This window comes from Passer domesticus, unplaced genomic scaffold (assembly GCF_036417665.1).
Source record: "Passer domesticus isolate bPasDom1 unplaced genomic scaffold, bPasDom1.hap1 HAP1_SCAFFOLD_128, whole genome shotgun sequence".
In the NCBI taxonomy this organism is placed as follows: Eukaryota; Metazoa; Chordata; class Aves; order Passeriformes; family Passeridae; genus Passer; species Passer domesticus.
This window is the reverse complement of record NW_026989920.1, coordinates 123,654-145,062: the sequence shown is the minus strand read 5'-3', so window position 1 is coordinate 145,062 and position 21,409 is coordinate 123,654. Positions and strand designations below refer to the sequence as shown.

At 59.6% G+C, this 21,409-nt stretch overlaps 3 protein-coding genes across 4 annotated transcripts; 1 reads left to right on the top strand and 2 right to left on the bottom strand.

Annotated features, from left to right (window-relative positions):
* The first annotated feature begins 443 nt into the window (after positions 1–443).
* Positions 444–11,599, top strand: LOC135291813 (1-acyl-sn-glycerol-3-phosphate acyltransferase alpha-like). 2 transcript variants are annotated; one of them, XM_064406061.1, is made up of 7 exons: positions 444–738; positions 3,654–3,843; positions 5,250–5,383; positions 6,601–6,776; positions 7,289–7,384; positions 8,036–8,108; positions 9,676–11,599. In XM_064406061.1, exons 2-7 carry the CDS (start codon positions 3,659–3,661, stop codon positions 10,434–10,436), a joined length of 1,425 nt encoding a protein of 474 aa, XP_064262131.1. In that variant the 5' UTR covers positions 444–738; positions 3,654–3,658; the 3' UTR covers positions 10,437–11,599. The 2 variants fall into 2 exon arrangements, with proteins under 2 accessions (XP_064262131.1, XP_064262130.1); XM_064406060.1 differs by lacking the exons at positions 444–738; positions 3,654–3,843; positions 5,250–5,383 and adding an exon at positions 5,478–5,544.
* A 481-nt stretch (positions 11,600–12,080) lies between these two features.
* On the bottom strand, positions 12,081–14,172 carry LOC135291821 (zinc finger protein 697-like). Its single transcript, XM_064406071.1, has 2 exons — positions 14,167–14,172; positions 12,081–14,048 (listed from the first exon to the last, which is right to left on the bottom strand). Exons 1-2 carry the CDS (start codon positions 14,170–14,172, stop codon positions 12,081–12,083), a joined length of 1,974 nt encoding a protein of 657 aa, XP_064262141.1.
* Positions 14,173–15,193: 1,021 nt separating this feature from the next.
* Positions 15,194–20,732, bottom strand: LOC135291820 (zinc finger protein 48-like). Its single transcript, XM_064406069.1, has 3 exons — positions 20,658–20,732; positions 19,345–19,458; positions 15,194–18,099 (listed from the first exon to the last, which is right to left on the bottom strand). The coding sequence occupies exons 1-3, from the start codon at positions 20,730–20,732 to the stop codon at positions 17,353–17,355; spliced, it is 936 nt and encodes a 311-aa protein (XP_064262139.1). The 3' UTR covers positions 15,194–17,352.
* Between the last annotated feature and the right edge of the window lie 677 nt (positions 20,733–21,409).

Here is a 21,409-nt window from a genome sequence, read left to right as displayed (position 1 = left end):
GGAAAAATCCCAAAAAGTAAAAAAAATTCACCTGGATTCTGTCTGGGGGGGAGGGGCTGAGGAAATCTGGGAGTTTTGGGGAAAATTTGGGGGATTTTGGGCAATTTCGGGAATTTTTTGTTTTATTTTTGAGAAATTTCGGGAATTTTTTGTGGTTTTTTTTGTGATTTTTTTGCAGATTTTGGGGGAAATATTGGGAATTTTTTGTTTCACCTTTAACGAATTTTTTGGGGGGGCTTCCTGTGATTTTTTGGTTGAACTTTGGGTGAGTTTATTGGAAATTTTTAGGGAGTTTTTTAGGAACTTTTTTGGGGTTTTTTTGCAACAGCCGCTCACAGGCCGTCCTGGCCGCCGCCATCTTCCCTCTCCCCTCACGCATCCCTCCCTTCCCATTGGCCGCCGCGCCTGTCAATCAAATTACCCCGCTGCTATTGGTGGAGACCAGCGAAGACCCGCCCTTTACGAAGAGCTTCCTATTGGGTCTGGGGTCTCCGCGCGCTGATTAGTTACATTCCTTGACAAGCAGCTGCTTCACCCAATCAGAGCTGGGGAACCGCGTTGCCGTGGCGACGCCGCAATTTCCCGCCTGCCCGTTACCGCGGCAACCACGCAGTGGCGAGGAGGCGGGGCCAGCCGCGCGGCTTGAAGGAGCGATTGGCTGCGCGCGCTGTCAATCAGCGGCGCGGCTTCCGGCGGCGGGACGGGCCCGCGCCGCCGCCGCAGCCGCCGCCCCTCCCGGTACCGGCGGGGCCTGAGGGGGTGTCGGGGCTCCCGCGGGGATTTTGGGGCTCCCGGGGGTCCTTGGGGCTCCCCGGGGCTCCCGGGGCTCCTTTGGGGGCGCTCGCGGCCCTGCCGGGCCGGGGCTGCCCCGCCCGGAGCCGCCGGGCCGGGCCCGGCCGAGCCCTGAGGGGAGGGCGGGGCGGGGTGGGGCCCGTGAGGGGAACTGGGGGAGCCCGAGGGGATCTGGGGCGGTTTCGGGGGATTTAGGGGTGGAAACGGGGAAATTGGGGGGTCCTGAGGGGAATTGGGGAGCCCGAGGGGATTTGGGGGGTTCTGAGGGGAATTTGGGGTGGAAACGGGGAAATTGGGGTGGAAATGGGGAATTTCAGGGGTTCTGAGGGGATTTAGGGGTGGAAATGGGGAAATTGGGGGGGAAATGGGGAGTTTGAGGGGTCCTGAGGGGAATTCGGGGAGCCGAGGGGATTTGGGGGGTTCTGAGGGGAATTGGGGTGGAAACGGGGAAATTGGGGTGGAAATGGGGGATTTGAGGGGTCCTGAGGGGAATTTGGGGAGCCTGAGGGGAATTTGGGGTGGAAATGGGGGATTTTGGGGGTCCTGAGGGGATCTGGGGGATCCTGAGGGGAATTTGGGGAGCCCGAGGGGATTTGGGGGGTTCTGAGGGGATTTAGGGGTTGAAATGGGGAAATTGGGGTGGAAATGGGGAGTTTGAGGGGACATGGGGGTTTCTGAGGGGAATTTGGGGTGAAAATTGGGGATTTGGGGGTCCTGAGGGGAGTTTGGGGGCTCCTGAGGGGATTTGGGGTGGAAATGGGGAATTTTGGGGGTCTTAAGGGGATTTGGGGAGCCCCGGGGGGTTTGGGCGATTTGGGGGATCCTGAGGGGAATTTGGGATAAAAATTGGGGATTTGGGGGTCTTGAGGGTCCTGAGGGGAATCTGGGGAGCCTGAGGGGATTTTGGGGTGGAAATTGGGAATTCGGGGTGAAAATGGAGAATTTGGGGTGAAAATGGGGAGTTTGGGCTGGAAATGGGGGATTTCAGGGGTCCTGAGGGGAATTTGGGGTGAAAATTAGGATTTGGGGTGTAAAAGGGGAATTTAGGGAGCCCGAGGGGATTTGGACGATTTGGGGGTTCTGAAGGGAATTGGGAGTGGAAATGGGGTGGAAATGGGGAATTTGGGGTGAAAACGGGGGATTTTGGGGGTCCTGAGGGGAATTTGGGGTGAAAACGGGGGATTTTGGGGTCCTGAGGGGAATTTGGGGTAAAAAACGGGGGATTTTGGGGGTCCTGAGGGGAATTTGGGGTAAAAACGGGGGATTTTGGGGGTCCTGAGGGGAATTTGGGGTAAAAACGGGGGATTTTGGGGGTCCTGAGGGGAATTTGGGGTGGAAATTGGGAATTCGGGGTGAAAATGGAGAATTTGGGGTGGAAATTGGGGATTTTGGGGGTCTTGAGGGGATTTTGGGGTAGAAATGAAGAATTTGGGTGATCCTGAGGGGATTTGGGGTGTCCTGAGAGGATTTTGGGGATCCTGAGGGGAATTTGGGGTGGAAATGGGGGATTTTGTAGTCCTGAGGGGAATTTGAGCATCCTGAGGAGATTTTGAGGTTGGAAATGGGGAATTTGGGGTGAAAATGGGGTTTTTTGGGTGAAAATTGGGGATTTTGGATTTTCTGAGGGGAATTTGGGGTGGAAATGAGGAATTTTGGGAGTTCTGAGGGGATTTTGGGGGTGGAAATTGGGAAATTTATGTGAAAATTGGGGATTTGGTGAATCCTGAGGGGAATTTGGGGATTTTGGGGTGATTTGGGGGTGGAAATTGGGAGATTTTGGGGCTGTGAGGGGATTTTGGGATGAAAATGGGGATTTTGGGGCTTCTGGGGGGATTTTGGGGGGAATTTTGGGGGATTTCAGGGAATTTTGGGGGTCCTGAGGGGAAATTCGGGGAGGGGTCCTTGGGGAGGGAATCTGGGGGTCCCCAAATGTCATTTTGGGGCAAATTTGGGGTTTTTTGGGATCCTTGACCCCCATTTCCCACAAGAGGAACAATTTAAATATTCCCAAATGTAATTTTGGGGCAGAATTTAGTTTTTATTTGTATTTTTTGTCATTTTTTGCCCCCAAATCCCTGGGATTTTTGGGCTCCCTGTCCCCAGGCTCCAGAGATAATAATTTACAATTCCCCTAAATTAATTCAGGTTAAATTTGGGATTTTTTTGGTAATTTTGGCGCAGAATTGAGTTTTTTATTTGTATTTTTTGTCATTTTTGCCCCCAAATCCTTGAGATTTTGGGCTTCCTGTCCCCAGGCTCCACAGAGATAATAATTTACAATTCCCCTAAATTAATTTAGATTAAAATTGTGATTTTTTGGGTCTCCCAGGCACCATGGAGGTGACGGTGGGGAGTGAAAATTTGAATTTTTTATGTCTTTTTTTTGCATTTTTCACCCCAAATCCCCGGGATTTTTTGCTCCCTGACCCCGGGGCTCCACAGAGAGAACAATTCACGATTCTGTGAGGATAATTTAAATTCAAATTTATTATTTTTTGGCCCCCCAGGCGCCATGGAGGTGACGGTGGGGGGCAAAAATTACAGTTTTTAACGTGGTTTTTGGCATTTTTCACCCCAAATCCCCGGGATTTTTTGCTCCCTGACCCCGGGGCTCCACAGAGCAGACAGTTCAGAATTTCTCTAAATTAATTTAGGGTAAATTTTATTATTTTTATCCCCCCCCAGGCGCCATGGAGGTGACGGTGGGGAGCGAAAATTTGACTTTTTTATGTCTTTTTTTGCATTTTTCACCCCAAATCCCCAGGATTTTTTGCTCCCTGACCCCGGGCTCCACAGAGGGAACAATTCAGGATTCCCAGAGCACAATTTAAAGTAAATTTATTCATTTTTCTGCCCCCCAGGCGCCATGGAGGTGACGGTGGGCACGGCGGCGCTGGCGCTGGCGCTGCTGCTGCTGCCGCTGCTGTACGAGCGCTGCGGCTCCTTCCGCTTCTTCTGCAAGATGGGCTTCTACAACGGCTGGATCCTGCTGCTGGCCCTGCTGGCCATCCCCCTGTGCGCCCTGCGCGGCCGGGACGTGGAGAACATGAAGTGAGGGGGGTTTGGGGTGAATTCCGCCCGTTTTGGGTCCGTTCTGGGTCAGTTATGGGGGATTTGGGGTGATCTCGGGGGTTTGGGGCTTCTACAACGGCTGGATCCTGCTGCTGGCCCTGCTGGCCATCCCCCTGTGCGCCCTCAGGGGCCGGGACGTGGAGAACATGAAGTGAGGGGGGTTTTGGGGTGAATTCCGCCGGTTTTGGGTCAGTTATTGGGGGTTTGGGGTCAGTTATGGGGGATTTGGGGCTTCTACAACGGCTGGATCCTGCTGCTGGCCCTGCTGGCCATCCCCCTGTGCGCCCTCAGGGGCAGGGACGTGGAGAACATGAAGTGAGGGGGGTTTGGGGTGAATTCCGCCCGTTTTGGGTCCGTTCTGGGTCAGTTATTGGGGGTTTGGGGTCAGTTATGGGGGATTTGGGGCTTCTACAAACGGCTGGATCCTGCTGCTGGCCCTGCTGGCCATCCCCCTGTGCGCCCTCAGGGGCCGGGACGTGGAGAACATGAAGTGAGGGGGGTTTGGGGTGAATTCCGCCGGTTTGGGGTCAGTTATTGGGGGTTTGGGGTCAGTTATGGGGGATTTGGGTCAGTTATTGGGGGTTTGGGGTCAGTTATGGGGGATTTGGGGCTTCTACAACGGCTGGATCCTGCTGCTGGCCCTGCTGGCCATCCCCCTCTGCGCCCTCAGGGGCAGGGACGTGGAGAACATGAAGTGAGGGGGGTTTGGGGTGAATTCCGCCCGTTTTGGGTCCGTTATTGGGGTTTATGGGGTGATTTGTGTCAGTTTTGGGGTGATTTGGGGTGGTTTTGGGGCTGCTGGCCCTGCTGGCCATCCCCCTGTGCGCCCTGCGCGGCCGGGACGTGGAGAACATGAAGTGAGGGGGGGTTTGGGGTGAATTCCGCCGGGTTTGGGTCAGTTATTGGGGGTTTGGGGTCAGTTATGGGGGATTTGGGGCTTCTACAACGGCTGGATCCTGCTGCTGGCCCTGCTGGCCATCCCCCTGTGCGCTTTGAGAGGCAGAGACGTGGAGAACATGAAGTGAGGGGGGGATTTGGGGTGAATTCCGCCGGTTTTGGGTCAGTTCTGGGTCAGTTATTGGGGGTTTGGGTGGGTATTGGGGTCCAGTGGGGTTTCTGTGGGGTATTTGGGGCAGTTTTTGGGGTTTTTGGGGCAGTTTTTTGGGGTCTGACTGTGCTGTACCCCCAGGATCATCCGGGGGCTGATGCAGCACGGGGTCTCTGTGGGGTTTTTGGGGTTTCTATGGGGTTTCTATGGGGCAGTTGGGGTTCTGTGGGGTATCTATGGGATATGTGGGGTTCTGTGGGTCAGTTTTGGGGCTTTTGGGGCAGTTTTTGGGGTTTTTGGGGCAGTTTTTTGGGGTCTGAGCCCTCCCTGTCCCCAGGATCATCCGGGGGCTGATGCAGCACGTCAAGCGCCTCTACGGGATCCGCATGGAGGTCAGGGGGGCGCAGCACTTCCCCCCACGGCAGCCCTACGTGGTGGTCAGCAACCACCAGAGCTCCCTGGACCTGCTGGGTACGGCCTGCCCCACACATCCTGCCCCATAGATCCTGCCCCATAGATCCTGCCCCATAGAGCCCTGACCCTATAAATCCCCATAGAGCCCTGACCCCACAGTGACCCATCCCAGCCCTACATGGTGGTCAGCAACCACCAGAGCTCCCTCGACCTGCTGGGTATGACCCACACATCCTGCCCCATAGATCCTGCCCCATAGATCCTGCCCCATAGAGCCCTGACCCCAGTGACCCATCCCAGCCCTACATGGTGGTCAGCAACCACCAGAGCTCCCTGGACCTGCTGGGTACGACCCACACATCCTGCCCCATAGATCCTGCCCTATAGATCCTGCCCCATAGATCCTGCCCCATAGATCCTGATCCTATAGATCCTGACCCATAGATCCACACAGAGCCCTGACCCCATAGATCCCCATAGATCCTGATCCTATACAGCCCTGACCCATCCCAGCCCTACGTGGTGGTCAGCAACCACCAGAGCTCCCTGGACCTGCTGGGTACGACCCACACATCCTGCCCCATAGATCCTGCCCCATAGATCCTGCCCCACACATCCCCACAGAGCCCTGACCCCATAGATCCCCATAGAGCCTGACCCCATAGAGCCCTGACCCATCCCAGCCCTACGTGGTGGTCAGCAACCACCAGAGCTCCCTGGATCTGCTGGGTATGACCCACACATCCTGCCCCACACATCCTGCCCCATAGATCCTGATCCTATAGATCCTGCCCCATAGATCCTGCCCCACACATCCTGCCCCACACATCCCTGACTCCATAGATCCTGCCCCATAGAGCCCTGACCCACAAATCCCCATAGATCCACACAGAGCCCTGACCCCATAGATCCCCACAGATCCTGCCCCATAGATCCCCACAGATCCCTGACCAACAGCTGCCCCATAGAGCCCCAAACTGCCCCAGCCCCACATGTACCCCATAACCCCACACACCCCAAAGCCCCACATGTGCCCCACACACCCCACACGTGCCCCACACACCCCAAACGTGCCCCACACACCCCCACACGTGCCCCACACACCCCACACGTGCCCCACACCCCCCAGGGATGATGGAGGTGCTCCCAGACCGCTGCGTCCCCATCGCCAAGTGCGAGCTGCTCTGCATGGGGCAGCCATGGGGCAGCTGTGGCACACCCCAAATGTGCACCCCATAACCCCACACACCCCACACGTGCCCCACACCCCCCAGGGATGATGGAGGTGCTCCCAGACCGCTGCGTCCCCATCGCCAAGCGCGAGCTGCTCTACATGGGCGCCGTGGGCGTGGTCTGCTGGCTCGGGGGCATCATCTTCATCGACCGCAAGAGGACCCACGACGCCATCAGCGTCATGGCCGAGGCCGCCCACACCATGCTCAGCCAGGACGTGCGTCGGGGGGGATGTGGGGTGGTTATGGGGTGGGTTTGGGTGGTTATGGGTGGTTATGGGGTGCTTTTGGGGTGCTATGGGGTGGTTATGGGGCAGTTATGGGGTGGTTATGGGGTGCTTTTGGGGTGCTATGGGGTGGTTATGGGGCAGTTATGGGGTGGTTATGGGGTGATTTTGGGGTGCTATGGGGTGGTTTTGGGGGGTTATGGGGGGTTTTGCAGCAGTTATGGGCTGGCTCTGGGGCAGTTTTGGGGTGCTATGGGGCGCTATGGGGCAGTTACAGAGCAGCTTTGGGGCAGCCCCGTTGGCGCTATGGGGCAGTTCCAGGCCGGCTCTGGGGCAGTTCTGGGGCAGTTTTGGGCTGGCTGTGGGGCAGTTATGGGGTGGTTCTGGGGCAGTTCCGGGCTGGCTCTGGGGCAGTTTTGGGCTGGCTGTGGGGCAGTTATGGGGTGGTTCTGGGCAGTTCCAGGCTGGTTCTGGGGCAGCCCCACAGCCGGCCGTGCCCCCAGGTGCGGGTGTGGGTGTTCCCCGAGGGCACGCGCAACCACAGCGGCTCCATGCTGCCCTTCAAGCGCGGCGCCTTCCACCTGGCCGTGCAGGCCCAGGTACGTGGGCACGGGGGGCGGGTATGAGTGGCTATGGGGCAGTTATGGGGGGCTATGGGCGGTTATGGGGGGCTATAGGGCGGTTATGGGGGGCTATGGGGTGGGTATGGGGGGCTATGGGGTGGGTATGGGTGCTGGGGGGTGGTTATGGGGCACTATGGGGTGTTACGGGCTGGTTATGGGGCAGTTATGGGGCCTGAGGGGGGCTATGGGGTGGGTATGGGGGGCTATGGGGCAGTTATGGGGGGCTATGGCTGGTTATGGGGCAGTTATCGGGGGCTAAGGGGTGCTATGGGGTGGTTATGGGGTGCTGTGGGGCAGTTATGGGGCACTATGGGGTGTTACGGAGTGGTTCTGGGGGCTGGGGGGTGGTTATGGGGGGGCTGTGGGGCAGTTATAGGGGGCTAAGGGGTGCTCTGGGGTGGCTGGGGGGCGGTTATGGGGCGCTATGGGGTGGGTATGGGGGACTGGGGGTGTTACGGGGTGGTTGTGGGTCAGCTGTGGGTGCTGTGGGGCAGTTCTGGGTGCTATGGGGCAGTTGTGGGTGCTATGGGGCAGGTGTGGGTGCTGTGGGGCAGCTGTGGGTGCTGTGGGGCAGGTGTGGGCAGCTGTGGGTCAGGAGCAGCCCCCCCAGCCCGTGGTGCCCCCCAGGTGCCCGTGGTGCCCATCGTGATCTCGTCCTACCAGCACTTCTACAGCAAACGCGAGCGGCGCTTCACCGCCGGTGAGGGGCGGGGGGCTTCTGTGGGGCTGGGGGCTTCTGTGGGGCTGGGGGCTCCTGTGGGGCTGGGGGCTCCTGTGGGGCGGGGGGCTTCACCGCCGGTGAGGGGCTGGGGGCTTCTGTGGGGCTGGGGGCTCCTGTGGGGCTGGGGGCTCCTGTGGGGCGGGGGGCTTCACATGGGCTGGGGGCTTCATATAGGGCTGGGGGCTTCTGTGGGGCTGGGGGCTTCTGTGGGGCTGGGGGCTTCACCGCCGGTGAGGGGCTGGGGGCTTCTGTGGGGCTGGGGGCTTCTGTGGGGCTGGGGGCTTCATATAGGGCTGGGGGCTTCACATGGGGCTGGGGGCTTCCTGTGGGGCTGGGGGCTTCTGTGGGGCTGGGGGCTCCTGTGGGGCTGGGGGCTTCTGTGGAGCTGGGGGCTTCATGTGGGGCTGGGGGCTTCTGTGGGGCTGGGGGCTCCTGTGGGGCTGGGGGCTTCATACAGGGCTGGGGGCTTCCTGTGGGGCTGGGGGCTTCATACAGGGCTGGGGCTACATGTGGGGCTGGGGGCTTCACCGCCGGTGAGGGGCGGGGGGCTTCTGTGGAGCTGGGGGCTTCATGTGGGGCTGGGGGCTTCTGTGGGGGCTGGGGGCTCCTGTGGGGCTGGGGGCTTCTGTGGGGCTGGGGGCTTCTGTGGAGCTGGGGGCTTCATGTGGGGCTGGGGGCTTCTGTGGGGCTGGGGCTTCTGTGGGGCTGGGGGCTTCACCGCCGGTGAGGGGCGGGGGGCTTCTGTGGGGCTGGGGGCTTTGTGTGGGGCTGGGGGCTTCATATAGGGCTGGGGGCTTCCTGTGGGGCTGGGGTCTCTCTCTGATTTGAGTCTGGGGTCCCTCAGGGCACTGCGTGATCCAGGTGCTGCCCCCGCGGGTCTGGGGTCACTCTGTGGGTCTGGGTCTGGCTGTGGGGTGTTTTGGGTCTGGGGTCTCTCTGATTTGGGTCTGGGGTCTCTCTGATTTGGGTCTGGGGTCTGTCTCTGATTTGGGTCTGGGGTCTCTCTGATTTGGGTCTGGGGTCTGTCTCTGATTTGGGTCTGGGGTCTCTCTGATTTGGGTCTGGGGTCTGTCTCTGATTTGGGTCTGGGGTCTCAGGGTTTTTTGGGTCTGGGGTCTCTCAGGGGGTCTCTCTGATTTGGGTCTGGGGTCTCTCAGGGGTCTCTCTGATTTGGGTCTGGGGTCTCTCAGGGTGATTTGGGTCTGGGGTCTCAGGGTTTTTGGGTCTGGGGTCTCTCAGGGTCTCTCTGATTTGGGTCTGGGGTCTCTCAGGAGTGATTTGGGTCTGGGGTCTCTCTGATTTGGGTCTGGGGTCTCTCTGATTTGGGTCTGGGGTCGTAGGGCACTGCGTGATCCAGGTGCTGCCCCCGCGGGTCTGGGGTCTCTCTGATTTGGGTCTGGGGTCTCTCTGATTTGGGTCTGGGGTCTCTCTCTGATTTGGGTCTGGGGTCTCTCTGATTTGGGTCTGGGGTCTCTCTGATTTGGGTCTGGGGTCTCTCTCTGATTTGGGTCTGGGGTCTCTCTGATTTGGGTCTGGGGTCCCTCAGGGCACTGCGTGATCCAGGTGCTGCCCCCGCTGCCCACGCGGGGGCTGGGCCCGGCCGACGTTCCGGCGCTGACCGAGTGCGTGCGGGCGGCCATGCTGCGCGCCTTCGAGGCGCTCTCGGCCGAGCTCGGTGACCACAGTGACCACCCGAGTGACCACAGTGACCACCGGAGTGACCAGCACACTGACCAGCCCAGTGACCACCGGAGTGACCACAGTGACCACCCGAGTGACCACAGTGACCACCCGAGTGACCCCCTGAGCAACCAGCTGAGTGACCACCGCAGTGACCAGAGGAGTGACCCCCTGAGTGACCGGCCCAGTGACCAGCACAGCCCCACGGCCACCCCAAGTGACCAGAGGAGTGACCCCTGGAGTGACCAGCACAGCCCCACGGCCACTCAGAGTGACCAACGGAGTGACCAACGGAGTGACCAATGGAGTGACCAGCACAGCCCTGCAGGCCTGAGAGACCCCCAGAGTGACCCCCAGAGTGACCAACAGAGCCCCACGGCCACAAGTGACCCCCAGAGTGACCGGCCCAGCCCCACGGCCGCCCTGAATGACCCCTGGAGTGACCACCAGAGTGACCACCAGAGTGACCAGCAGAGTGACCACCAGGGCCCTCCGTGCCCGAGCGACCCCTGGAGCGACCCCTGGAGTGACCCCCGGAGTGACCCCTGGAGTGACCCCCAGCACCCCACAGCCCCCTGGAGTGACCCCCAGTGCCCGGCACTGACCCACGGGGTGACCCCGCAGTGACCCCCGGCCCTGCAGCCCCACGGGGGACAGTGGGGCACGGACTGACCCCTGAGTGACCCCTGGGAGGGGACAGTGACCCTGAGTGACCCCTGAGTGGGGCAGGAACTGACCCCCGAGTGGGGCCTGGACTGACCCCCAAGTGCGGCCACGAGTGACCCCTGAGTGGGGACAAAGTGACCCCCGAGTGGGGCAGGAACTGACCCCCAAGTGCGGCCACGAGTGACCCCTGAGTGGGGACAAAGTGACCCCTGAGTGACCCCTGAGAGGGGCCTGGACTGACCCCCCGAGTGGGGCCCGGAGTGACCCCCAAGTCAGACACGGTTTGACCCCCAGGGGAGGCCACAGCTGACCCCTAAGTGGGGCCTGGACTGACCCCCAAGTGGGGCCAAACTGACCCCTAAGTGGGGTCCGGAGTGACCCCCGAGTGGGGCCTGGACTGACCCTTAAGGGGGCCCGGACTGACCCCCAAGTGGGGCCCGGAGTGACCCCCGAGTGGGGACAAACTGACCCCTGAGTGACCCTGAGCGGGGCAGGAACTGAGCCACGAGTGGGGCCTGGACTGACCCATGGCAGGATGTGGGGGCTGACCCCCAAGTGACCCCCCAGGTGGTGTCCAGAGTGACCCCCAAGTGGGGCCTGGACTGACCCCTAAGTGGGGGGCCTGGACTGACCCCTAAGTGGGGCCAAACTGACCCCCAAGTGTGGCCACAAGTGACCCCCAAGTGGGGCCTGGACTGACCCTTAAGGGGGGCCTGGACTGACCCCCAAGTGCGGCCACAACTGACCCCTAAGTGGAGCCCAGAGTGACCCTTAAGGGGGGCCCGGACTGACCCCTAGGTGTGGCCACAAGTGACCCCCAAATGGGGCCAAACTGACCCCCAAGTGTGGCCACAACTGACCACTGAGTGGGGCCAAACTGACCCCCAAGTGGAGCCCAGAGTGACCCCCAGGTGGTGTCCGGAGTGACCCCGCGTGACCCCGAGTGCCCCACAGCCGTGGGGGGCTGTGACCCACGGCGGGGGCGTGGCCGGGCGTGGCCGGCGCTGATTGGCTGCCGCAGCCAAGCCCCGCCCCCTCGAAGCTGTGTATTTATTGGGGGGGGGCGCGGATTTTGCCAAATTTCCCTCCCGGCTTTTAATAAACTCCCCAAAATCCCCCCAGAATCGGGGTGCTGTGACATCACTGTGACGTCATGGGGTGGGGGTGATGTCATCAGAGGGGGGGGTCATGGGGGAGGGTCCAGGGGTCGGGGGGGCTCCGGTTTGGGGCACTGGGGGGGACTGGGATGGGACTGGGATGGACTGGGATGGGACTGGGATGGGACCAAGATTGGGACTGGGATGGGACTGGGATGGGACTGGGACGGGACTGGGATGGGACTGGGATGGGACCAAGATTGGGACTGGGACTGGGATGGGACTGGGATGGGACCAAGATTGCGACTGGGATGGGACTGGGATGGGACTGGGACTGGAACTGGGATGGGACCAGGATTGGGACTGGGATGGGACCAAGACTGGGACTGGGACCAGGACTGGGAAAACCCAACCCAACCCCCCAAAACCGCCAACCCGCCACCACAAAAACCCCCAACAAAACCCCAATATTCCAAATTCTCTTTATTTTTTCCTTACTGAAACCCCCTCAGCAGCCCTGCCTGGGGACCCCCCACCCCTGCATGGCGCTCCCAGTCCCCCCAGTGCCCCCGTTCCCCCCGGCGTGGGTGCGCTGGTGGCGCTTGTGGTGCGAGGCGCGGCCGAAGCGCTTCCCGCAGAGCCCGCAGGCGTAGGGGCGCTCCCCGGTGTGGGTGCGGCGGTGCTGGCGCAGCGTGGAGCGGTCGCTGAAGCGCTTGCCGCAGTCGGCGCAGCCGTGCGGCCGCTCGCCCGTGTGGGTGCGGCGGTGCCGGCTCAGGTTGGAGCTGACGTTGAAGCGCTTGCCGCAGAGGCCGCAGGCGTACGGCCGCTCCCCCGTGTGCACGCGCCGGTGCTTGGCCAGGTCCGAGCTCTGCCCGAAGCTCTGCCGGCACTCGCCGCACGTGTTGGCCACGGCCGGGCGGCCGCAGCGGCGCCGGGCAGCGCGGGCAGTGCGGTCACTGCGGGCAGTGTGGTCAGTGTGGTCAATGTGGTCAGTGTGGTCAGTGCGGTCACTGTGGTCAGCGTGGCCGGAGTGGCCGGAGCGGCGGCAGCCAGGCTGCGGCGCCGGGGGTTGGCCGCAGTCCAGGCACTCGGGCGGCGAGGCCGCGGCGTGGGCAGGGATGGTCAGTGTGGTCTGGCCACAGCTCCGGCCAGGGATGGTCAGCGTGGCCTGGGCAGGGCTGGTCAGCTTGGCATCACTGGGGCTGGTCAGCGTGGTGTGGCTGGTTCTGGTCAGCGTGGCCTGGGCAGGGATGGTCAGCTTGGTCCGGGCAGTGCTGGTCAGTGCAGCATGGCTGGTGCTGGTCAGCGTGGCCTGGGGAGTGCTGGTCAGTGTGGCGTGGCTGATGCTGGTCAGTGAAGCATGGCCACAGCTCCGGCCAGGGATGGTCAGCGTGGCCTGGGCAGGGCTGGTCAATGCAGCACAGCTGGTGCTGGTCAGTGTGGCCTGAGCACAGCTCCGGCCAGTTCCGGTCACCACAGCATGGCCAGCACTGGTCACTGCGGTGTGGCCGCGGCCGTGCCGCTGCAGGTGGACGCTCAGCGCGAAGCTTTGGCCGCAGTCCGGGCAGGTGAGTGGACAGTGGTCATCACCGTGGTCATTGCTGTGGTCATCACCGTGGTCATCGCTGGGGTCATCGCTGCCCCGCTGCTGACCGCTGCTCTGGGGGGGGTGGTGGTCATCGCTGTCCGTGTCCGGCTGTCCGGAGCCGCCCTGCTGACCGCTGCTGTGGTCACTCCTCTGTCCGGAGCTGCTCTGTCCACTGCTGTGGTCACTCCTCTGCCTGCGGCCACCTCGCTGACCACTGCCGTGCTCCCGCTGACCATTACTGATGTCCAGCTGTCCGGAGCCACCCCACTGACCGCTGCCTTGGTCAGCGCTGTGCCCAGAGCCGTGGTCAGCACTGTGGTCACTCCCTTGGCCACTCCCGTGTCCGTGGTCACTCCCGTGGTCACTCTGTCTGCGGTCACTCTGGTCATGGTCATTTCGGTGGTCACTCCTGTGGTCACTCTGGTGGTCACTCCGGCCATGGTCACTCTGTCGGTGGTCACTCGGGTGGTCAGTGCTGTGGTCACTCTGTCTGTGGTCACTGCGGTGGTCACTCCCGTGGTCACTCCAGTGGTCACTCTGGTAGTCAGTGCTGTGGTCACTCTGTCCGTGGTCACTCCAGTGGTCAGTGCTGTGGTCACTCTGTCCGTGGTCACTCCGGCAGTGGTCACTCCGGTGGTCACTGTGGTGGTCACTGTGGTGGTCACTCCGGCCATGGTCACTCTGTCCCTGGTCACTCTGTCCGTGGTCACTCCAGTGGTCAGTGCTGTGGTCACTCTGTCCGTGGTCACTCCAGTGGTCAGTGCTGTGGTCACTCTGGTGGTCACTCCGGCCATGGTCACTCTGTCGGTGGTCACTCGGGTGGTCACTCTGTCGGTGGTCACTCCTGTGCCTGTCCAGCGCCCCCCGGCGCGCGAAGCCCCTCCCGCACTCCCCGCAGATGTTGGGGGGCTCCGCGCCCCCCGCCCCCCCCCCGCGCCGCCGCCTTCCCCTTCCTCCTCCTGCCCCTCCCCCGCCCCGCCCCTCCCCCGCCCCGCCCCCGCCCGGCCGCCATGGCCGCCCCTCCCCCCGCCCCCCGATCGGGGCCGATTCGCCCCAAAACGCGCCCGGGGTGGGGGAGGGGTCCCGAGACCCCCGCGCGGCCGCCCCGGACAATGGAGGGGGGGAGGGGCCGACCCGGAAGTTCAACCCCGCGAGGGGGAGGGGCCAAAAAAAGGGGAGGGGGTGGGGAGACCCCCGTGCCCTCCCCCCTTTCCCTTTCCCCTCCCCCCCTTTCCCTTTCCCCTCCCCCTCCCCCACTCGCGCCCCCCCACCCAAATTCCCGGTTTTTTTACCCATTTCTGGTGGTTTTGGGGAGGGGGCGCAGCTGGCGCCAGGGGGGGCTCTCCTCGGGGGGGAGCCCCCGGGGGCGTTTTGGGGTCGTTTCGCCCCTTTTTGGTCCCGCCGCGGTGGCACCGGAGGGTGGGGAGGGGTCTGCGAGGGGCCGGGGGGGTTTGGGGGGTCTTGGGTGGATTTTGGGGGGTCCCCGGTGGATTTTGGGGGGTCTGGGATGGATTTTGGGGGGTCCTGGGTGGATTTTGGGGGGTCTGGGATGGATCCCCAAGGATCAATAATAGACTTTGTGGGTCAATAATGGATTTTGGGGGTCCAGGATGGATTTTGGGGGGTCCCGGGTGGATTTTGGGGGGGTCTGGGATGAATCTGGATGTCCAGAATTGATTTTGGGGGGTCTGGAATGGATTTTGGGGTCCAGGATGGATTTTGGGGGTCAGGAATGGATCCCCAAGGATCAATAGTAGATTTTGGGGGTCAATAATGGATTTGGGGGGGGGTCTGGAATGGATTTTTGGGGGGATCTGGGATGAATTTGGGGGGTCAGAAATTAATTTGGGGTGTCTGAAATGGATTTTGGGGTCCAGAATGGATTTGGGGGGGGGTCTGGAATGGGTTTGGGGGGGTCAGAAATTAATTTGGGGGGTCAGGAATGGATTTTGGGGGGTCTGGGATGGATTTTGGGGGTCCAGGATGGATTTGGGGGGGTCCAGAAAGAATTCCCAGGGTCAGGAATGGATTTCGGAAGTCCAGAATTCATTTTGGGGGGTCAGAAATGGATTTTAGGGGGTCTGGGACAGATTTTAGGAGGGTCTGGGATGGATTTGGGGGGTCAGAAATTAATTTGGGGGGTCTGAAATGTATTTTGGGGGCTCAGGAATGTATTTTGGGGTGTCTGAAATGGATTTTGGGGTCCAGAATGGATTTTGGGGGGTCTGGAATGGGTTTGGGGGGTCAGAAATTATTTTGGGGGAGTCAGGAATGGATTTTTGGGTCTGGGATGGGTTTTGGGGGGCCAGAATGGATTTTGGGGGTCCAGGATGGATTTTGGGGGGTCCAGAAAGGATTCCCAGGGTCAGGAATGGATTTTGGAAGCCCAGAATTCATTTTGGGGGGGGGGTCCAGAAAAGATTTTGGGGGGTCAGAAATGGATTTTGGGGGTCTGGGATGAATTTTGGGATCCGTGATGGATTTTGGGGGTCCAGAATGGATTCTGGGGGGTCTGGAATGGGTTTGGGGGGTCAGGAATAATTTGGGGGGTCAGGAATGGATTTTGGGGTCCAGAATGGGTATTTGGGGGTGTGGGATGGATTTTGGGGGGTCCAAAATGGATTTTGGGGTCTGGAATGGATTCCCAAAGGTCCGGGATGGATTTTGGGGTCCGGGATGGATTTTGGGGGTCCCAGAATGGATTTTGGGGGGTCCAGGATGGATTTTGGGGTCCGGAATGGATTCCCGAGGATCAGGAATGGATTTTTGGGGTCAGGAATGGATCCCCAGGGTCCCCCCAAAGTCCGCGGTGGGCACGGGAACGTCGCTCGAGTCCCTTCCCCTGTGCCCCAGCGGCCCAGGGGGTCCCGGTTCTGCTTCTGGGGGGTCCCGGTTCTGGAAAGGTCCCAGTCCCAGAGGGGTCCCGGTTCTGGTTCTGGAAGGTTCAGTTCTGGTTCTGGAATTGTCCCAGTTCTGAAATGGTCCCAGTTCGGGATGGTCCCGGTTCTAGAAAGTCCCGGTTCTGGGGGGTCCCGGTTCTGGATTGGTCCCGGTTCTGGGGGGGTCCCAGTTCCAGAGGGGCCCTGGTTCTGGTTCTGGAAGGTCCCGGTTCTGGGGGGTCCCGGTTCTGGAATGGTCCCAGTTCTGGAAGGGCCCTGGTTCTGGAAGGATCCTGGTTCTGGAAGGTTCTGGAAGGTTCTTGGTCACAGTTCTGGCACTGGGAGCCTCCTGGTTCTGGAGAGCTCCAAGTTCCGGTCCCGGTTCCGGAGGGCTCCAGTTCCGGTTGTTTCCCAGTCCCGGTTCTGGTCCCAGTTCCAGCCCCGGTTCCAGTTCCAGTCCTGGTCTCGGTTCTGGAAGTTTCCCAGTCCTGGTTCTGGAAGTTTCCCAGTTCTAGTCCCAGTTCAGGTCCTGGTTCCAGAAGTTTCCCAGTCCCAGTCCCGGTTCCAGTTCAGATTCCGGTCCCAGATCTGGAACTTTCTCTGTCCCAGTCCCAGTTCCGGTTCCGGAAGTTTCCCAGTCCTGGTTCCGGAAGTTTCCTGGTTCTGGTCCCAGTTCCGGAAGTTTTCCAGCCCCAGTCCCGGTTCCAGTTTCAGTTCCAGTCTCAGTTCCGGTCCTGGTTCTGGAAGTTTCCCAGTCCCCATTCCAGTTCCAGTTCCAATTCCAGTCCCAGTTCCGGAAGTTTCTCTGTCCCAGTCCCGGTTCCAGTTCCGATTCCAGTCCCAGTTCTGATTCCAGTCCTGGTTCTGGAAGTTTCCCAGTCCTGGTTCCAGTTCCGGTTCCGGTTCCAGTCTCAGTTTTGGTCCAGGTTCTGGAAGCTTCCCTCTCCCAGTCCCAGTCCCGGTTCTGGTTCCGGAAGTTTCTCTGTCCCAGTCCCGGTTCCAGTTCTGGTTCCGGTTCCAGTTTCGGCCCCGATTCCAGTCCCAATTCTGGAAGTTTCCCTGTCCCGGTTCTGGTTCCGGTTCCAGTTCCAGTTTGAGTTCCAGTTCCGGTTCCAGTCCTGCTTCTGGAAGTTTCCCTGTCCCGGATCCAGTCCCGGTTCCGGTTCCAGTTCCGGTTCCAGTTCCAGTTCCAGTTCCGGTTCCAGTTCCGGTTCCAGTTCCGGTTCCAGTCCTGCTTCTGGAAGTTTCCCTGTCCCCAGTCCCGGATCCAGTCCCGGTTCCGGTTCCGGTTCCGGTTCCGGTTCCGGTCCCTCCTAGCCCAGGTGCAGCCGCTGGTGCCGGATGAGGGCGGAGCTTCCCCCGAAGCCCTTCCCACAATCCCCGCAGGTGTAGGGCGTGGCGCAGCCCAGGGGCGTGTCCTCAGCGTGACCGTGCAGGTGCGCCAGGAGGGCGTGGCCCTCTGCCAGCCCCGCCCCGCAGGCGTGGCCGGGTGCGCAGGGCGCGCCCTTCCTCCTCCTCCTCCTCCTGGCGCCCGGCTCCTGCGGCTGCCCGTGGGCGTGGCGGTGCTTGAGGAAGGCGGAGCTGTAGCTGAAGCCCCGCCCACACTCGCCGCAGGTGTAGGGCCGCTCGCCCAGGTGCGCCCGCAGGTGCGCGCTCAGGTGGGCGCTGCGCCCGAAGCTCCGCCCGCACTGACCACACCCGAAGCGCCGCGGGCTCACCTGGCGCAGGGGGCGGGGCAGCGCGGGGGCGTGGCCGCGGCCCCGCCCGCCCAGGTGCGTGCGCAGGTGCGCGTTGCGGTTGGAGCTGCGCGTGAAGCCCTTGCCGCACGCCAGGCAGGTGAAGGGCTTGGGGGGCGGGGCCGCCTGGCCACGCCCGGCGCCGCCGGCCACGCCCCCGCCCCGCCGGCCACGCCCGCGGCGCGAGCCACGCCCCGCCGGGGGGGGAGGGGGCGGGGCGGGCGGGGAGGGGGAGGGGAGGAGGAGGAGGAGGGAGTCCGGGGCGGGGGGAGGGGCGGCGGGGGCGGGGTCCTCGGGGTCCTCGTCGCTGGCTGGGGGCGTCGTCTGCGGGAGAAACGGGGGAAAATTGGGGGTTTTGGGAAATTTGGGGGGAATTGGGGTAAATTTGGGGGGAATTGGGGTAAATTTGGGAAAAACTGGGAAGATAATGGGGAAATTTGGGGGGTTTTGGGGAAATTTGGGGAATTTGGGGGGATTTGGGGAAAATTTGGGGGAAATAATGGGGGAATTTAGAGAAATTGGGGGATTTGGGGAAAATTTGGGGGAAATTGGGAGAATTTGGGGGGTTTGAGGGAAATTTGGGGGGAATTTGGGAAAAATAGGGAAAATAATGGGGAAATTTGGGGAAAATTTGGAGGATTTGGGGAAAATTTGGGGGGAATTTGGGAAAAATGGGGAAACTTGGGGAGATTTGGGGAAAATTTGCAAAACACAGGGAAGATAATGAGGAAATTTGGGGGATTTTGAGAAAATCTGGGGGGATTTGGGGAAAATAATGGGGAAATTTGGGGCGTTTTGGGAAAATTTGTGGGGATTTGGGGGAAATTTGGGGGGATTTGGGAAAAATAATGGTGAATTTAGAGAAATTGGGGAATAACGGGAAATAGGGAATAATGGGGGGAAATTGGGAAAAACTGGGGGAATTATGGGGGAAATTGGGAAAAATTGGGGGAATTTGGGGAATAATAGAGAAATAATGGGGAAAATAATGGGGGAATAATGGGGAAATTTTTGGGAAATAATGAGGAATAACAGGGGAAAAAGAAGGAAAATGGGGAATAATGGGGGGAGAATGGCAAAAATAATGGGGGGAAATTTGGGGTAAATAATGGAAAAAATGGGGGGGAGATTGGGGGAATAATGAGGAAATAATGGGGAAAATAAAGGAGGGAAAATAGAAAAATAATGGGGAAATGGGGGAAAATAATGGGGAAAAATGGGGGAAAATCGAGGTGGAGGAAAGGGGGTGGGGAAAAAAAGGGGATGAAAGAAAAAGAGGATGGAGAGAAAAAATTGGATTGCGGGGGAAAATGGAGATTGGTGGGAAAAAGGGGATTGGAAGAAAAAGAGGATTGGAAAAAAAAGGGGTTGAGGAAAAAAAGGGGATGAAGGAAAAAAGGGAAAGGGGGAAAATGGCAAGAGGGGAAAAAAGGGATTGGAAAAAAAAGGAGATTAGGAAAAAAATAAGAGAAAAAAAAGAGGATGAGGAGGGAAAAAGGGGAAAGAAATAAAAAGGGGCTGGGGGAGAAGGAAAAAGGGACCCCGGGGTGGGGAGGGGTCCCAGCTCACCTGCAGGGGCCACCCTGAGGATCTCCCACTCCTTGGAGTCGTTGGGGTCGGGCACCCCCAGCTCCTCCTCGGGCTCCAGCCGGGACACGATGTTGGGCTTGGGGATGGGGAAATCTGCCCCAAAAGCACCAAAAAACACCAAAAAACACCAAAAAAAGAGAAATTCAGGCTGGTTGTGGACTCGTTCCAGCAGGATTTCCAGTTAAAACCGAAGGGTTTTATCCCCGGGGTTTATTTTTAGGGTTATTTTGGGGAGGGGGATTTTGGGGAGGGGGATTTTGGGGGAGGATTATGGGGTGGTTATTTTGGGGAGGGGGATTTTGGGGGGTTTGTTCTGGGGGAGGATTATGGGGTGGTTATTTTGGGGAGGGGGATTTTGGGGGGGTTATTTTGAGTGGGTTATTTTGCGGAAGGGGATTTTGGGGACAGTTTTGGAGAAAAAATTTGAGGAGGGGGATTTTGAGGGTGGGTTTTTTAGGGAGTTATTTTGGGGTGGTTATATTGGGAAGGATTTTGGGGAGGGGGATTTTGGGGAGGGGGATTTTGGGGAGGAGGATTTAGGGGATAATTTTGGGGAATGGTTTTCGGGGACAATTTTGGGGGGTTATTTTGGGGAAGGGGATTTTGAGGAGGATTTTGGGGGGTTATTTTGGGAGGTTATTTTGAGGAGAAGGATTTTGAGGAGGGGGGATTTTAGGGGATAATTTTGGGGGGTTATTTTGGGGAGGGGGTTTTGAGGAGGGAGATTTTGAGGAGGGGGATTTTGGGGGATAATTCTGGGGGGTTATTTTGGGGAGGGGGATTTTGAGGAGGGGGATTTTGGGGGATTATTTTGGGGGGGTGATTTTTGGGAAGGGATTTCTGAGGAGAAGGATTTTGAGGAGGGGGATTTTGAGGAGGGGGATTTTGGGGATAATTTTGGGGAAGGGGTTTTTGAGGAGGGGGATTTTAGGGGATAATTTTGGGGGGTGATTTTGGGGAGGGGGTTTTTGAGGAGGGGGATTTTGAGGAAGGGAATTTTGGGGGGTTATTTTGGGGAGGGGGTTTTTGAGGAGGGGGATTTTGGGGATAATTTCGAGGGGTTATTTTCGGAGGTTATTTTGAGGAGGGGAATTTTGAGGAGGGGGATTTTGGGGGGTGATTTTGGGGAGGGGGATTTTGAGGAGGGGGATTTTGGGGGGTGATTTTGGGGAGGGGGTTTTTGAGGAGGGGGATTTTGAGGAAGGGAATTTTGGGGGGTTATTTTGGGGAGGGGGATTTTGAGGAGGGGGATTTCGGGGATAATTCCGAGGGATCATTTCGGGGAGGAGCACTTCGGGCAGGAGGATTTTGGGGGGATAATCTGGCGGCTCACCCAGCAGGATCAGGGACTCGTAGCTCTCCTGCATGGTGCCGCCTCCTGCGCTCCTCCCCAGCCGGGCACGGGGGGCTCGGGACCCCCAGGGACCCCCAGGGACCCCCGGCCCGGCGATGCTCCGGGGGCCCGGGGCTCCCCCGGCCGCTCCGGGAAGCTCCGCCCGGGAGCGGATGGAGCCGCCGCCGCTGACCCAGGAAGTGCCGCCCCTAAAGGCGGCTCCTCCTCCTCCTCTTCTTCATCCCTATTCCGTTATTCTCCTCCTCTTCTTCATCCTCATTCTGTTCTTCTCCTCCTCTTCATCCCTATTCCGTTATTCTCCTCCTCTTCTTCATCCTTGTTCTGTTCTTCTTCTCCTCCTCTTCATCCCTATTCCGTTATTCTCCTCCTCTTCTGCATCCTTGTTCTGTTCTTCTTCTCTTCCTCTTCATCCCTATTCTGTTCTCCTCCTCCTCTTCTTCATCCCTATTCCGTTATTCTCCTCCTCTTCATCCTTGTTCTGTTCTTCTTCTCTTCTTCATCCCTATTCCGTTATTCTCCTCCTCTTCTTCATCCTTATTCTGTTCTTCTTCTCCTCCTCTTCATTCCTATTCCGTTCTCCTCCTCCTCTTCATCCTTGTTCTGTTCTTCTTCTCTTCCTCTTCATCCCTATTCTGTTCTCCTCCTCCTCTTCTTCATCCCTATTCCGTTATTCTCCTCCTCTTCTTCATC

Coding starts and splice junctions, on each gene's coding strand:
- LOC135291813 (XM_064406061.1), top strand. CDS start 3,659: ATGGAGGTGACGGTGGGCACGGCGGCGCTGGCGCTGGCGCTGCTGCTG. Junction 3,844..5,249: donor CGGGACGTGGAGAACATGAA/GTGAGGGGGGTT, acceptor CCCTGTCCCCAG/GATCATCCGGGGGCTGATGC. Junction 7,385..8,035: donor ACCTGGCCGTGCAGGCCCAG/GTACGTGGGCAC, acceptor GGTGCCCCCCAG/GTGCCCGTGGTGCCCATCGT.
- LOC135291820 (XM_064406069.1), bottom strand. CDS start 20,732: ATGCAGGAGAGCTACGAGTCCCTGATCCTGCTGGGTGAGCCGCCAGAT. Junction 19,459..20,657: donor CCAAAATCCTCCTGCCCGAA/GTGCTCCTCCCC, acceptor CTTTTGGGGCAG/ATTTCCCCATCCCCAAGCCC. Junction 18,100..19,344: donor CCTCAGGGTGGCCCCTGCAG/GTGAGCTGGGAC, acceptor TTTCTCCCGCAG/ACGACGCCCCCAGCCAGCGA.